This window comes from Lonchura striata, chromosome 2 (genome assembly GCF_050655825.1).
Source record: "Lonchura striata isolate lonStrDom1 chromosome 2, ASM5065582v1, whole genome shotgun sequence".
NCBI classification, from domain to species: Eukaryota; Metazoa; Chordata; class Aves; order Passeriformes; family Estrildidae; genus Lonchura; species Lonchura striata.
In genome coordinates, this window is record NC_140704.1 from 122,929,572 (window position 1) to 122,947,507 (window position 17,936).

A 17,936-nucleotide genomic window follows, 5' to 3' on the forward strand; every position below is an offset into this window, starting at 1 on the left:
TTCCTTCATTGCACACAAGGTAACAAGCTTTCTGGGATGCAATCTACATTTGGAATAGGGGGCCACAGTCTTACAGTCTCTGCCCTAATGTTCCTAAGCAAAACCTGACCTCTGAGCTCTGTAGGGTGCAGCACACAAAGTGTGCCATCAGGGGAGCTTGTAGATGTCAGCAGTGTGGCAGTAGTGGCAGGTAACCCACAGAGACACACTGCAGCAGAAGTGAGAACTTCCTGTGTTGCAGCAGTGAGATGGTGTCAAACGGCTTTTAGGGAACTGGCCAGACGAGCTGAACTTGTGTGTGCTTCCAGCAGGCAGAGGAGACATGCTGAACACATGCTACCTGCCATCAGCAGCCCTGTGCTTGCCAAGAATTGCAGCTACCCCATTGCATAAACCATCACACAGTACACATTGTGCAGACAAAGTGTTTGTGTGTGAATGGCTCTGTGTAGGTGTGTGGGGAAGTTCACACATATTAACAGGTTCATGTTTTAAATTTAGTACCAAAAGTCAGGGTCTTTTATAGCCTGAAGTCATCACCAGCAGACAGCATTCAAAATAGTAGCTTAAGACCAAAAAAACCCCTTATCTTACCCACATTAAAGATTCCTTTTTTGAAATGGAGAGAGAAAAATGGAAGTGCATGTAGCATGATAGAGCAAATTTGTTCTGTTAGAGAAGGCTCAAGTACAGATTCTGTGCCATCAAAAGCAAAGAGCAGCTCTGGTTCTCCTACAACATTAGGCATGTCACTATTTTAACCCTTAGAAAACTGGCTGGCTCACAACAAAATAACAATAGATCTTCCCAAACCATCTCAGTGAATGTGATAATTTAATTCAAGCAGCATAAAGCAATTAGTCTGTGTAAGGAACTTAAAATAGACAAAGCTACTTTTTCTTAAGTAGCTATTTCTAGCTCATTAGGCACAGAAAAATCCTTTACACTCAGCTTTTTGACTGCACTCCATCAATTCAGCCCAATCAACAGATTTTCTCAATCTAGAACAAAGCAAAATGAAACAAGGGAAATTAAACAGTAAGTAGATCAGTCATCTCTGCTCAGCTTTCAAGGCTACTATAAATGTTTTTTTTTCAGTTATGACATGCTGAAAACAATAAGCCACCTGAAAACTATGGCTGTGCTTTTAACAGCTGCATTACTTTCAAGAAAATTGAAAATCCTGTTTTTAATATACAACTTTATCAAACTCTTTTGTGTGTATGTGTATTTTCAGTCCTAACTTGATATTCTGCTCAGAATTGGAAAAAAGTCATTAAGTGGTTAAAAATAGACACTCCTCCCAGTATTGATCTGTCCTGGTGTGCAGAGGAATAGCCTAGCACATCATAGTCAGCAAAAAAGACTAAAACACCTGCTCCCAGTCATACCACAATATTTATTTCAGAAGCTGTTACCTATTATTTTATATAAAGTCTATGCTCCTACAAGCCTGGGGGTAGTTTGAAATATTTCATTGTTATGTATATTCTGCCACATGTCTTTTTCAAAAAGGCTAAGCAGTGTTAAAGTGGCTGGATTTTCAGAGCAGACAGGACTGATGGAATATATTACCCCACATTTTTATGGCAATGGATGGATTTTCCTTGTCACAGGCAAAGTATGCATGGCAAAGTGGCAGATTTTTTAAATTAACATTTGAATCTGTTATTTATGAGTGCATTACCTGTTGTCTGAATCTGAAGGCAAGCCCTGCTGTGCTTGACGTGGTCTCTCACAAGAGGGCTTGAAAGGACCTCCACCTTGCAAGTGGAGAGACCTGAGACTCTGTATGACTGACTGCTCCTGCCTGTCAGGCAAGGACAAGCATTCAGGGACTAAAGATTTCCCAGTTCTCAATGTCTTTGCCCCAAACACCGTTTTCTAAGGAGAATCATGTTAGCTCACTGCTAGTTCCCAAACTTGCAGATGTTAACAGAAGACCTTGTTGTTAAGGCAGGACCCTTTGACACCAGGAGCAGCTTAAGGCTGTGAATTTCTGACAAGCTGCTCGACCAGCACAACATGCTTGGGGTGACAGGCACGTTCAGCCAAGAAAAGTGAAAACTACTCTGGAGTTCCTCCAAGATAGACCCACCAACAGTGTCAGTACTTGGTGGTGCTGACAGGGCTGGAAAATCTATCCATGCAGTCATTCAGAAGGCAGCTCTCTTGTATCCTGAATAATTATGAGAGTCAGGCATCCATTAAGCACATGCAAATAATCTACATTCTTCTGTGGACAGAAGACTTTTATATTTCCAACAAATTTAAAAATTATTTTGTGTTGTGAGCATTTGAAAATATTTTTAGGAAGTAATTCTAATGCCACAGGGTTTATATTTAATTTTTTTTCCTGTAATTTATTTAAATTTATGTTCTCATTGTGTTTTCTACAGCAGAGCGATAGTTGTATCTCTGTTCATCTGAGATACTGTTCTGGTGTTTTACTATCACTGAAGAACTGCTTGAAGATGGTAGTATGTGCCTTTTAGGCATAGAATTCAAAACCACAAACACATGAGTGAGACTGAATGTGACTGTAACAAAACAGTGAACTATGGAAATGATGTAGTAGTTTTGCACAACAAAAGGAAAAGTCAAAGTGCTTACAAAAGTACTTATTACCCTGCCCATGCTACCAAGTATCTTATTCTTTAATCGCCATTAAAATGAATGTATAAATATAAAAAGTGAAGGAATTGTTCAACAGAAAGAAACTGGAGCAGTTGAATATTAACTTATTTTTCATAGGAAATACAAAGCTTTCTTCCCAACCTTAAGAATTAGACACAGTCTTGTCCATCAATGGATATTTTTTGCACTCCTTGAGTAGGTGGCTCAATCTGTGCAATGCTGTTTCCTATAGACAAGCAGACTGGCTCTGCATATAAATGCATGTTGGCATTCAAGGTCATTTGGACTCTTCCAATTCATACTTCAGAAAGTGTATTGCTGTTCTCAGAAAAGAATTGCAGTTTTCCATAGGCTTTATGTGTTATAAGTGACAGGATACACTGACCTTTCTGAAGCAACTTCTGGAAAATACACTAGGAGCTTCACCCATCAGCAGTGGTCTTTATTCAAGGTTTGCAGCAAAACTCAATACTCTTTTGACCTCTAAAGGCATTTTTTTATCAACTTATGAATGATAATTTAATGTAATTTGTGACACTTCAATTTGGGAAGGGTGACTTGAAGAGGCATGGACTTGTTTCCTTCCTATTAATTAATCTCAGAGGTTTGTTTATTAGAATTAAAAGTTATTTTAAAAAATGAAGAATGTTGTTTTCCAAGTTACAGAATAGTTGTAATTATTCTATCAATAATCAATGGAAGTGTAACATCTGGATTTCACGTAAGCACTCTATATGTGATTTTTACTGGATTACTAAACAGTGTTTTGCTGTTCATGTAGTTTTTATTGTGTTGTATGATAAACTGTACCTATGATCATACAATAAATCCACTTTTCTCAAAAGCAGCTTTCAATTCTGTTGTCCTTCCTGTACTGAATAAAATTTGCTGAAAAGTACAAAGAGAAGAGAAGCAAGCAATTATAGAAATAAAGAAGAGCTATTCTTGAGAAGTGACATTTATAAGTCACAAAAGCTATATGATTTCATATCCAAATAGCTGGTTGTCATTTTTTTCCTTAGGGTAAACAACTCCGTTTAGAATCACTTTTGCTGAAAAATTATCTTACAAAAATTTAATTCAGGAAACAGAGTTTGTTTTTTCCTAGTGACTGTCTTTCCACCAGCTTTAATGACCCTGAAATTAAAGGGCTCAGAGACTGTTCACATTTATTTACAGCTATGGGGCATTAAATTACCCTGCACAGGTCTTAAAAACTCAGCTCAGAGTTCTCAGTTGCATGTTATACATAGTATTCAAGCAGAGTCCATCCATATACTAGTGTGTAGCTTTATTTATGGAAGGGGTTTGCTGTCAAGTACTTCTAAATGTCAAAGCTCCTTAAGAATAAGAATTAATAAATCTAAGAATACTTGCAGTTATTCCTGTCCAAGAAGGTCAGCTAGGTCTAAAATGTTAGGTCCTTTTGGTACCTAAAGGAAGATATTTGTTTGTTTCCTTTTCTTGTTCCAAGAGTTCAATTACTTTTCATTACCAGTGGAGTTCTAATGGTATGAAGATAAAGCTGAAATATTTCACATGGTGAACTTCAAACCATCACGTAAGAATCTGGCTGCTCCTGGTCCATGCTTGTAGTGTAGCAATTCAGAGGTAAATTTGCCTCATGCTAGTTAGACATCCCTCATTCATTCTCTTCTTCAGTCTCTTATGTCTTTGTATTAAGTTCAATCTTGTTACCTAAATTCAGAGTAACATTTATACTGCTATCAAGGCCATTGTCCAGGAATCTGTGCATAGCAAAAGACAGTTATTGCTGTCTTCAAAATATTTAATGGTTATGGTTATAAGCAATCGGAAATTACTGTTTTGAGGGCTTCTGTCCCTTAGACATTTAATAAATCAGAACAGAAACTTACGTTACTCAAACAAGACAAACAAATCTGAATAAGCCTTCAGAAACTTGTGTAAAATAAACACATTTATTAACAAAACGTTAGACAAATAGAATGCAATTCTGTCATCTTTGTTCACTGATTGCCTTTTGCAGTCCTGAAAACAATGATATTCTTAATTAAATACAGTACTTCCCTTATAAGGCTTATAAAGATTGCCCATTTGCTAAGTTCAAATGCTTATTTAAAGAGGACTTAGGTTTTTTTTCAAAATTCCCCATCCTTAGTGTCACAAATGTTATAAAGATAGGTAAAATTGTTATGTACTTGAACTAAAGTTTTAACACTTAAGTAAAATATGAAGAATACTTCAAAAGTCTTTGACCATTTTATTAAATAATATGTTTTAGTTAATATGTAGTGGCATAAGATTAAATTCATAAATCATTAAGTAAATTATATGCTAATGCAGATATAATAAGATAAAAAAATTATTATTTTAAAATCCCTCAATATGTTATCTTCTTTGTGCTTTCATTATTCTTTCAAACATGGTGCTTATTCACTTTATTTCAGCTGTAAGGCTTCTACCTTCACCTCTGTCTCACTTAAGAATCCATTAAAAATTTATTAATTCCTTTAAAACATGCAAAGCAATACAGCTTCCAGGAAGAAGAGCCACATAGCCAAAGAGCCACAGAACTCACTGCAAGAATATCGATAAATAAAACATCAGTTAATTACAGTTTAAGGCTAAATCCTTGGCTGGTGGAAACGGGCAGTCACTGTCTACAGAAGAGCCCAGATGCACTGCCAGCTTCAAGTTCCAAATAATGGCAAGTTGCTTTGTCTCTCCATAAAGCAGAACATTGTCTATCTCAATAGTATTTCATTATAATTCTTACACATCACTAAGAAAGTTGCATTTTCAAAGACAATATGTTGACTTTGAGTCCACTCCAATTATATACATTTGAAAGTAGATTTCTCTGAATAGTTAAAAGAAAGCTTGGTTCAAATTATTGCATAATATGAATTTTAAAAAAATCACAAAAGTGCATATATGTATGTATGTATGCATGAATACATGCAGAAGGAAGCCACACTGCCACTTGCAGTGCAGCCAGCTACCACTATAAGGCATTTCTTGCTGTAGATACAGTCCTGTGATGGGTCACAGGGTACATTTACATGAATGTAAACTTTATCCCTTGGTTCGAGAGACCCCTGGGAGGTCTTCATATTAGGGAAAGGCATAAGGTCCAGAGCTGCCTGGAAGTGACACTTTATTTTAGGACCAGCCTCATGGAAATCACTGAATTAAAGTTTTACTGCAAAAGGATGAAACTATTCTGCACTAAACTGGTGACTAAGTACATCAGCCTTATGGACTTTAGAAGAGCAGATATTGAATGATTTTTTTTTTTTTTTTCATTTTCCACTCAGTTGATTTGGCAGAAACAATATCACATTTCCCATTAGCTTCTAGAATTCTGAAGTGGCCAAACTTAGAATGGCAACTGAACACACTGAAAGGCATCATCACTAGGAGTAAAATGTTTACTTCCAGCTCCTAGAAATCCATCTCAATGGCATTTCTTCAGCAAGTGAAGAGTTATATTTTTAACTGCAAGCATGGTCTCTGTGCAGGTTGGTTTGATCAGCATTTCAGGAAGCAAAAATCCAAAATGGCCAGTGTCACGCAGCTCAAATGCAAATGCATATGGGATGCCATTTTTGTAGGCCCAGTCCATAGAGCTGCCAGAACTCACATCTGAAAGAGGAAATTCAGAGAAAGCATTAAAAAAATGTTAAATGCAGGGTGTGCTGAAATCACCAGAGGGTTCTTGTGGCTTTTTGTCTCTGGGACTCAGTGAGTGTTCTTGCAGCTCCAACTGTTGCTTGCCCTCATTTCTGAACACCCTTCAGAGAATAGCATGAACACTCAGCACCTGGTGAAATGTGCTCAGCACAACATGGATTAGTCCCTTCATTTTCATAGGAAAAAATATTATAACTGTTTTGTGTAAAGCAAAACTTTAATGAAAGTGAATACCTAGAATAAAGCCTCAAAATGCTCCTGTCTCCATGTGAACACAGCCTGAAGCTTTCTTTCCTCAAAAATCTCCCAGCTGGACTGGAGAGCTCTGCATGCTTCTAGCTTTAAATTGGGTTTTTTAGGCAATTCATTTGCAGTGAGGAGGGGGAAAGTTGATTAAGTAATCTGCCATCTTCTTTTTAAAATGCTTTAAAAATTATTTTCACTTGTCTTTCTCACCATTTCCCCCAGCGTGAGAGCATTTGCATAGGTGATGTCTAACACTAACAAACCTTCCTGAGGAAGTGTGCTGCTTATGCTTTCATTATCTCCATATGTTGATTATCTAAGATACACTTTTTTATACAGATAAATCTCTCATGTGGCCTGCTATAATCTGTGAAATTCTAGCATCAATTCACACTGCTTTTCCTTTGGCACAGGACTGACTGCAGTGTAATGAGCACAAGATGATGACTATGCTGTGAGATGTTGGCCCATGATAAGTGTAACTGTAGCTGAAACACAGCAATGGCAGAGGAGATGCAGGTTACTTGTGGAAAGTCTTTAGCTTTTCACTTTTTTCAATGTCTGTTATCATTAACCACAGCATTTAGACCTCAAGGTTTCAGTAAAGAAAAAAAGTGTCTTGTTAAAACCCTTTGAACTTCTTTCTTTTACCTCTCTACAGAGAGCTTGCCTGACAAGTGCGGTTACAACTTAGTAGTGCATTTGCAGTATCTGATAAAGATATGATTTATAATACCTTAGTTTTTCCTTTAAAAAAAACCCCACAGTTTTATATGGTATGAATATTTTATTTGTTGGTTTGCATTTTAATCTCTTTTATTGCATCAATTGAGTTAATCTTACTGCAATCAACTGACTGAATCAGTTGCAAAACTTTCTTCTACCTTCCTCACAATCCAAAACTGGAACAAAGTTAATTTTAAATAGTGTTTGCATTCTTTGTTATAATAAGGGTTTTCTCCTTACTGTAGGAAGGTCAAATTCACAAACCTGCAGAGGTAAACTTACACAAAGTGCTGGATGCAGGGCCATATCTGTATCTTACACCATAGGCTGACTGAAGAGCATTAACAGCATTATAGGCTGCTGATTCCTGGGGAGGAGGAAAAAAAATCAAATACATAAATTAGACTTTGAAATAAATACTGTATTGTGATTGGAACCTGAGTCAATGGATCACTGACCTCTCGCACAATGCTGTGTTCCACGAGTCCATGACAGCTAAGTTAAAATGATTGTAAAGGATAAATGCATTATTTATTTTTAATGACAGCAATTCCATGAAAAACTTGGTTTGGTATTTTCATGGCATAGAAGAGCTCACTGCACCATGAATGATCAGACATTAAGTATTTGTAATTATAGGTGTATTTGTGTCAATTTAGCAACATGACAAATTTAGATGACACCTAAAGACCATGAGATTAAATAATCTCTTTTTTATGCAGTTTAAAAGACATGCATGCATTTTCTGAACCTGAATTTCCCAGTTCACTAAACCCTGTCTCTGCTGGGCTTGTGAAGGAGAAATGATGTCTTGTTGACACTCACAGTTGTTTAGTGATCAGAGTGGGAAGAAGGAAGGAGACAAGTTCCAATCCTGAATATATGATCAGCAGGAAAATGTTCACTGCTGGTCTAACTTTCTCTGGGGCCTGATGATGTAGTCTTGGAGAGCTCTTTCCACTATTTCAGAAATGGAATTTCAGTCCTGTAGAGGGAAAATCAGTGCCTACATTGCAGCAGCTTGGGGCTGAAAGTCTGTTTAAGGAGCTCACAGTTCATCCTATGAAACTGTGCAAAAGGCCTGGCCCATGGAAAATTCTGAGAATTATGTATATGGATAGTGCATCAAAACACACAGAAAGGATGCACATAGTCAAAAGGAAAAGGAATATTACCCCAAAGAAAAGGATGTTGGCAAATATACAATGAAGGCTGGGAAAAAACAGTCATCTCTCCATAGAGAACAAGAAATTATTATCTTTGGAGCTAGAAACTCTGGACTTTGAACCACTGCATGAAGCTGAAATGGTTGTTTTATTTCCTTGAACAGAAGGTTTGTTTGGTTTATGCAAGTTTTCATGGACTCAGGCCTTACCTTGTTACTCATCAGGCACTAAATGAATACACTGGGGAAGGATTGCACTCTACTTGCCTTTCTATTTATATGTTTTTCCTAACCTTCCACTTGTTTGCCTTCTTCAGAAGTTGGGATTCTGACTTAATTCTTGGTCTGACCCATGCAGGCTTTGTCTGTCCAAATAGACAGGCCAGAGAAAACTGCTTTAAATGTTATTCCAGAAACAAAAATAAGTTTATTTTCACTTCCTGGTGTGCAGGAGGTCTTTGGAGAGTTTATTTTACACAGTAACACCTCTTAGCAAATGAAAGAGCACATTTTTACTCCATTACAAAAACTTGTTAGGCACAATAAGAATTTTTGTCTGTTTAGAAGAAGGATGATAGTGCTGGAGACTCTGCCTTTTTCAGTTTGACTTCTTGCCACCTACACTGGAGAGTGTGCAGAGACAAGGACCACTTAATTCAGTGTTACTGGAACTTCTGCAGGGCTGGGACATGGTTGCCAGCCAGTGTAAGGGGTAACCTCTGTTTCACCCTAACACCAAAGATGAGAAGGGCCTGTCCTGAAGGGAGAAGTGCTGTCCCTTGGCACTCTTGCTCCAGATGCTTTGATTCCTGAGTTGTGACATGCAAGGGCCACGATGGGGTTGCAGTTACTGGACCCTGTGAGGGTGGCAGGGTGGCAATGTGAGGTCACTGTGGTGGCTGTGGCTGCACAGGGCCTGGAAAAAGGGAACTCCAGCTGCAGCCAGGAGCTGTTGTGGGCTTCCTGCACTGTCCCAAATAAGAGACTGTTGCTCAACCAAAATTTGCAAGCAGCTGTGCTTACCATCCCAGGGTATTGCTGAGGAGCTGGGATGGCCTGATGAGTCCTGATGCCAAGGGAACAGGGGACAGGGCTCAGCTGGGAGAGCTGAGCAGGCTGGGGAATTAAGTCCTGATAAATGCACCAAGGCAAGTGGAACATAGCCACAAACAAGAGGACTCCCTGTGCATGAGTTATGCATTCTACAGCAATGAGACAACAGATAATCCTGTTGAAATATTTCAAAGAAATAGTTTGGCAATGCCCACTTAAAATCAGCACAACAGTAATGAGTTCTGTGCAAAGGCAGAAACTATCTGGAGGTCATACCAGGAACACCCCAAGTCCATGTTCACCATGTGGGCATGCATCCCTGGGCACTGTCAACTTGAAGCTCTTAGCCTTGAGGAATGTAGCTGGCTTCCATTGTTAGACCCATGTGTCCCAAAAAGGGCCAGTTCTCAACTGCATCATACTGTGCAGGCTGGATCCTGAATAAATCCAGGCAACCAGTCTTTGAACAGCCTCAAGGAGAAAATGCCACATAAAATTACCAGGTTTTTGTAAAGATGTACACAAACTCAGTCATGCCATATAATTTCACTGCAAACACTAAGGCAAATGACAGCACAGGAAGAAAGAATATGAAAATCAGGTGAAATTTAAAACTCTTGAGATGGATGTGTGTTTCTGGTGATTTTTTTTCTTAACCTAAAAGAGTACTTTCATTTTAAGCATCTTAAAAGAACAGAATTTCAGGAGAGTGTTAATAAGCGAGTTGTGCCTAAATTAGAACAGAATATGCATGTTGTGATCAGTACACAGCTCTCCAGTTTCAAAGCAGCTCTGAATAATTGAACACTTTAATTGAAATGGTAACTGACAGCTCACTAGAATGATCTGACCCAGACAGAAACAGCCTTTCTTCTGCTCAAAATTAATCATAGCCCACTGTTAGCACCAAAAGCTATTTATCTGCTATGCATGTGGGGTCTTACTGTTTTCCACTGCACACCGCCCACACAGACCAACAATGCTTGTTCCATCAGTGTCAGGAAACAGAGATCTATCACTTTCCAGCTCACTACAATTTCCAAGAGAACTGGAGAATATGAAACCTCAGCCTAAGTCATCATTTTTGTGACTTGAAATTTAAAAAAATATACATTTATGAGCCACTAGGTGATGGAGCCTTTGGCTGTAGGCAAATATTAAATTGCACAAATAAATAACCAACAAGTATTCCCTTAATTTTTACAATGATCTCTATAATTAGTTTTATAAATAACAGGAAATTACTTCAGTTTTCTATTTCAACATCTCTCTTGTTTTTGACCAACCATAATGAAAAGAAGAATGAAGTTCAAATACTGACAAGATATTTAGAATTGGTATTTGACTTTCATTTGTCCATGGGAGCTGTTTAAAATACTGTCCTTTTTTGTTCCTTTAGGTCTGTGCCCTACTCCCTCTCATGAGAAACCTTGCAAATTTGAGGAACACCTTCTAAACATCAAAAATTGGGATCCTTTGGTCTAAAAGCAATGGGTGGAAAAGCAGAATGTGTACGAGTTGAGGGGCAGTTACACTCCATCTCAGAATGGAGTTATCCCTTAAGCAACAAGAACAACAAAATATACTGGTGTATGTGAAAACTCTCAGATAAATCTTCCTTCTCCTTACAATGAATTTCCCATCTATAGCATCTGCTATTGCCTTGTATTACTCTGGACATTATAGACACATACCAATAATCATATACTTGCAGAGAAGTTGCTGATTCTTCTTAACACTATGTATTTACCTTCTTCTCTGTTGTTTGTTCTTAAAAAATATATATACTTGCACCCAGGGATCTTCAAAGCAATGAGAACCTCTGATTTTAAATTCCCAGTCTGTTTTTTTGCTAACTAAATAATCATCAATTCACTTGGGGAGCTCCTTTCTCCTTGTCATTCCCCAAAAGAATGCGAAGGTAGAATAAAAATAAAAATATCCACAGTCATTGCAGGGTTTGGTGGTCAGTCCCCACAAGTGTCATATTTTTAGCTCCTCTGGCTGCTTAGTTAACTTCTAGTTTGCTCTGTTTCACAGGAATGGCATCAGACAGAAGAATGTTTAATAGCTACTGAAATTAAGTGTCTGAACAGAAATAAACTCAGAAAGAGAGTTTAGTTTGCTCAGCCTCCTGAGGGAACAGCTGAGTGAAATTTCAGTGAAGCCCCAGGGACTGACAGCATCATTTATTCTGCACAGGATAAATCTAAGGTGCAGTTAAGCTCCTTTGGAGAAAACTAGCTTAAACCAGCAAGTTAAAAGTCACTGCAACTTTCAAGGTCAAAATGGGAGATAAATGGAAAATGTAATTTTACTCAGGACTGAGGGTGAAAGAAAGAGGCTTGCAACTGGCTGATGAAATGTGGGTCTGTGAGCAGGAGGAAACAGAGAGCAAAGCTTAGCCATGTGTCTCTCAGAGAATAAGCCATAAGGGAGATTTTATGAACAGGAGGCTGGCTAAAACAGACCTGAGACTGCAAACAGAGGGAATAGCTCTGCATTTGGATGAGCGTGGAATAAATGAAATGTACTATTCTGTGAATCAATAGGCTTACATCAAAAAGTGTACTATTTTGAATTTATTTTTCTAATATAGAGAAGCTTCTGGTTTTAATTACCCGCTTGTCTGAAAGGGTAAAAAACATTATGTCTGACCTGAATGATAGATAGTGTAATTGAAGCTTTAATTTTGGTGAAATCTAAGAGACTCCTCCTTGAATTGATAAACAGTTTCAATTTTATTTTGTTCATAACATTGAAGGTGATCTTCTATATGCTCCTAGTTTTTAAGTTCTGAGCATGGAGAGACAGAATTTCAGCTAGATGCCCACAGACCTAACTACATTATTCCCATTACAGTTAATTAAATAAAATGATAATAACTGTAATTAAAATTAGGAATTTATCATATAAAGTAATTTAAAGGGACTGATGGATGAAAGGCATGTTACCATTTTAATCAAATTACCACTGTCTCATGGTGAGTGAAGGTTATATAACCAGAAATGTGATTGCAAGTGGATCCAGAATAAATACTGCTCATTATATATGTGCAAAGTACTGAAGAAACAAGTCTCCTCTCAAGACAAAATGTACCAAAAATATACAGAGGAGCACATTCTCCAAGTTTTAATGTACTTACCACACAGTTGAAGTTTGGAATGGTTGCATATTTGTAGGAATAAGGGTACAGCAGCATCTGTGCATATGCATGGAAGGACAAATAGGCTTTTATTTGTTTCCTGTGTTTGCGAAGAAAGTGAGCAACAGCCTTTACTTCAGGCTCAGACTCGGGAAAAGGACCACAGTAAGTGTCATCACATGGATGTAGTGAAGCACCTTCATCTAGAAGTTGAAAGAGAAAGTTGGTGGTGAACAATCACAGAGAAATACCAAGGGTCGGCTCCTGGCTCAACCTCTATTGGCCGATGTGCAAAAGTGTGAGAAGCAATAAACAAATTCAATTGCTTTCTTGTGCCTGATGGGCATGAGCCTGGAGGACCTCAGTGCAGCAATCTGCTTTTCATCTCATAGACACACCAAGCCCCCAGTCGGCCAACTACTTGGGATTCTCCCCAGAGGATACATTCTTTCCAACTGAAAAAGGAGCACCAGAATTCATTGTATTTTCTTCCTGGCTTTTAGCATCAGCAGTGCAGTATTAAAACTATTGATGGGTTTCAGTTGGTCTATTTGAAATCAGAGAGCTATACCTCTTTCATTAGTCACTCCCAGGATAAATCTAGCCTTTTACAGCTTTTAATGTATTACCTATGACCAGATAATGTATTATCTATTACCTATAACAAGTGGTGGTTACAATGGTAGGTAGACAACCTAAACACAGATTCTCTTAAAAATATGATAATAGCTCCTGACTACTGCCTATTTTCACCCCTACAAATCTCATGGGAAAAAAAAAAAAAAAGAAGAAACACATGGGATGACAGCCTAGTCAGCTAAAATAGAAATCACCTCCATTTGCACAGGGCCTAACTTTGCTTCAGATTTGGGGCAGGGGTTCAGTTTTGAGGATACCTTTGTGTCAACCTGCTCAGGTGGCAGCAAGCTGCACAAGAGTAAGCTACATATAATATGCCATGAGGTACTGAAAGATGAAACTTAGAAAAGGAGATGTGGTGGTATCTCCTTTATAATTTAGCAATTCTGAATCTAAGCCATCATCTCATTTACAGCTTAGGGCCTGGGCCTGAAAGAACAATATTTATGCAAATCTACTCTGCTCTTGTGTCTGCTGCAATTTCAAAATACCACACATTTTACATTGACCTGCATAATAATAATAGTTGGTTTGCAAACTTCCCTGGAGCCATCAGGGACATACAGCAACAGTGCTCTATTAGCTTTCCTTTGTATAGTAAGTACTGCCACCTTCAATTAATGAGAAAAGAGCTGTGTATTAGAAGGCATAATGATATCAACTAAAACAGGGTTATGCAATCAACTTAATGCCAAAAAAAAAAAAAAATAGAAGTGGAAGAATTTCATGCTGCAGTTTCATCTGTAAGACGAAAATTGAGGTAACAATTCAATAGCCATTGGTGGGGATTTTAAAGGTACTTCAAAGGTGCTTGGATTGCAGTGAATATGGAAGGGTTATAGAGAGGGCAGATGGTCTTCTCCATGCAGAACAGATGGCCACCAAGTCATCCAAATCCCAAGAGCACTCTGCCTCGATTTCTTATCAGATAATATAGCTGCAGGACGGCTATTGAACAGTCTCCAGAGCATTTGCCTTTTTTTTTTTTTTAATGGATACTTCATCTCCTGTTTCAGTGTTGTACACTGAATAATGGCAATGGATAACACTGTTAATAAACAACGGATCCCTACAAGCTAATGGTAAAATGACCCAATGGTAAAATATGGCTCAGTTTAGAGACTTCCAGGGAAGGGGAAAAGCTCTCTAAACTGTTCAGCTTATTATGATAAGCCATGTGCCATCCCAGATGTAGTTAATGCTTTACCTTAAGAGAAACTGGCTGGTGATAAAAAGAGGATTTCCATGGTGACCTTGGATAATGTAAGGATATGCTCAATTTTTATACTGGAAGTTCTTTTAAAGTAACTCAATAATGAAAAAAGAGTTGATGCAGTGTGTACAAATTCCTGTGATATTTCTAAGTCATGAGAAACAAATGGAATTGTGTAAAATGTTACCATGCTGCCTTGTTTTTGTACCTGATAGCATACTGGGGGAAGACAAGTATCCTCTAACATCCATCATGAGACCCAATGAACAAAGAAAATGTGTGCCAAGACTGATGAAACCAGTGCTCTGGTACAGAAGGAAGACTGAGAGGATGAATGAGCTGGAGCATGATTTTCAAACTTCCTTGCAGCTACTTCTGCCAGTATGGGATACTGTCCTCAGTGGGTACTGGGGTGCACTGGAAATTGGGATGTGCTGGAAATTTTAACTCCTACTGTTGCTCTCCTGGGGATTTGGATGCACTTTAACTAAATTTGCCCTATGACTTAAATTAATTCTAAGTGCCTGATTATTTGCTTAAAAGTAGCTATTATTTCACTATCATTAAACCATTGTACTAGTTATTGCACATCTATGTGCATTGCAAGCAGCATTTCTACCCAGAGTTCTTGCTGCCAGTATTCACATGGGTCTGTGTGCAATTTGTGTGCACTGTTTAAGTACAGGTTGCTGCAACATGAGACCTAGCAGTGATATGGCCCTTTGCTTGGTCCCTAGAGAGTCATAAAGCTTACATCAAAGTCCTATACTAGAAAGGAAGAAGAAAGCAGATGGGATACTGTGTTATCAGAACTGCCTAGCTCACTGCTGATAGCATTTGGTGGCTTTGCTGAGGCCAGAGTCTGCCACTGCACACCTGCCTGGAAGCCCCACCGTGAAGTTCAAGCCTGTCTGAAAACTTTTAAGTGCAACGGGACTGAATGAAAAGGTTTTTACAAGCACATGCAGTTTTAAATGTTAAACACACCATGATCACACATGCCTCAAAGTGTGATATGATCCAGATTCTTCTCTGACTCATCTAATATCAGAGAAAACCAGGTGACTAGTTAGGGTCATGTGAGTACCAGTCAGCCCAGTTCATGAAAGATCTTTTTATTCTCCATTAAAATAGACAATCAGGCAGACTTTGGGGTCCAAAGCAGGAAGCTGAGCATGTGCTTTTTGGGATGAGAAGCAGACTTGAAAGAATTTTTATTTTTTAAACTTGGGGTGGGAACCTGTCGTTCATGTCAGTGCAGGGGAGAAATGCAACAAGTAGGGGATTAAAACACAAACACATGTGAGTATTGTTACAGTTTCACTAAGCCTAGGAAAAAATAGTTTTTTGAATGAAAACTAAGCAAACATTTTTAGGACTGAATAAAAAATGTGTTTTAACACAGTGGCTAGGGAGCAGGAACCAAAGAAAAATCAATTAGAATTGGAAAGAATATGCACTGAGTATTAATTTTGCACTGATAGGTACCTAACATACATCTCTCAACACACTATAAGAGTACTGATCATTCCAGTTATGCCAATGGCTATTTTCTGAACAGTAAAAAAAAAAAAAAAAAAAATAAAATCTGCAAAAAATACCTGCAGTTGTGGCTTACACACTTAAACAGTTGTAATAGTGATGCAGGACTGGTTCATTTTTACATTATTTTTGCAGCATAAAATTGCCTTAAAGATTGTCATAGCAGCCCTGGGCCTGTCTTCTGTAAAGATTTCTCAACTAACACAGGCTTTCTGTAAATGCTTCTGTCTCAGTCCTCTCCTTAGAGTGGGTAGAGTTGAAAACAATTTGAAGCAAATTTCACAGGTCCATACTGGATTGAATGTATGCATCTGTCCACATTCACTTTTATCCTTACAATTCTCAAAGCCCTACTTAAAGAATCCAGCTGTTTCAAGCCAGACTGTACAGTGCTCACCCCTACTGCACACAATCAGAGTTTTGTGGAAATATCTAGAGACTTCAGTGGAAGAGGGATGGGTGAAGGCAGAGCCCTTGCACTACACAAACACAAATTCTTGTCTTTATAAGTCTGTAATGTAAATAAGGAAGTTGGACTAATGCTGGCTGAGACAACAGCTGCACAGAGAGCTGAAGGAAGTTCCTTGCAATGGGAAAGCAGGTCAGCAGGTATATATTGCTGTATTTAAGTGTTCTTACTTCCTTACTCTAGAACCTTTAGGGGCTGCTTACCCCTGTGTGAATTATCTTCAGGTAAGATTTAAGAAAATACCCGTTTTTCTTGGTGTATCCATTCCAAATCTTCTGGCAGTTACTTCATTACCGCTGCATTCTCTATGCACAATTCAGGCCAATTTTTATGAAGTACTTACAGAAGTGCTGGGAGTTTAAAACTGTATCTCCATGCATTTAGAAGCACTTTCTTTCTTTATTAACTCACTGATAATAATGGCCTTAATAACACTGAGGCCAGGAAAGTAAGTTTGACATTTCCAAAGCTAGAATAATTTCAGAGAAATTTCAAATTGAATAAAATGAAGCTTGAAATGTTTCTTGATTCTTCACTTAGGTAAATCTTGAAAAGTCATAGTTGATTCTCAGTGTTATGCTTCAAATTATTTATATGATTGCCAAAATGCAGAATAGCTGTATGTGTGATTTAAAAAACTTTGCCACATTTTCCATGACAAGTTTTTACTTATGATAAGGTCTGTTTTTCCAAGGTTGAGAACTTCTATTTTTTTAGAAGTTAGTAGGAAGATTTGAGCCTTGGCTTATGGCTTTACGGGAAAAAAATCTTCAACTTCAACTACAGCAAAGAGAACACTTCACAACAGATGTGATCTAACCTACTTGGATAATTACCTCTGTTGGATAATTAAATACAGGGTAATCTGAACTGGAATACCAAAGTATCTCCATACTTACCACACCATTTCACTTTCCAGTTGCGATTAGCATCAACACCATGACAGTGAAACCTCATGTTCTTTGATCTTGTTTTTCTCCAAAATCGATCCTAGCAAAAATTACAAAATATTTAAAAAGTAATATTACTCTAGTTTGGCAAAAGTCTATTTGTACACATAACTAATCAACCCTGGTAAACATATTCAGTATTCTGTTTTAAGTGGAATAATTTAATTCCAAGGCACAAAGTGATGGATGAGATTTTTGCAGAGTCACCTTTGAATAATGTAATAACCATTTGATCTTTATTGTCTGAATAATTTTTTGAATAATACTACTGCCATTACTTACATTTGTCCAGCTGAAATGATATCCATCCACATTAAATACAGGCATGATATAGAAATACAGCTGAGTTAGCATCTTTCTCATGTCAGGATCAGTCTGGTATGTCTGAAGAGCCTAAAGCAGAAAAGCCAAATAAAATAATTTCCATAATAAAAATAATTTCCTAATTAAGTGTTGTGATGGCCTATGACAGTCAT

The 17,936-nt window shown here is 37.9% G+C and overlaps 1 protein-coding gene across 1 annotated transcript in view; it reads right to left on the reverse strand.

Moving 5' to 3' along the window:
• Positions 1-5,042: 5,042 nt before the first annotated feature.
• The window catches only part of CPA6 (carboxypeptidase A6), an 86,281-nt gene continuing 73,387 nt past the window's right edge, over positions 5,043-17,936 (reverse strand). Inside the window, exons 8-12 of the mRNA XM_031503736.3 lie at positions 17,743-17,853; positions 17,410-17,500; positions 12,648-12,850; positions 7,567-7,651; positions 5,043-6,264 (exon numbers count right to left, since the gene is read on the reverse strand). Of these exons, the coding sequence (XP_031359596.3) occupies positions 6,077-6,264; positions 7,567-7,651; positions 12,648-12,850; positions 17,410-17,500; positions 17,743-17,853 (678 nt within the window). The 3' untranslated portion in view covers positions 5,043-6,076. The remainder of the gene's footprint in view (positions 6,265-7,566; positions 7,652-12,647; positions 12,851-17,409; positions 17,501-17,742; positions 17,854-17,936) is intronic.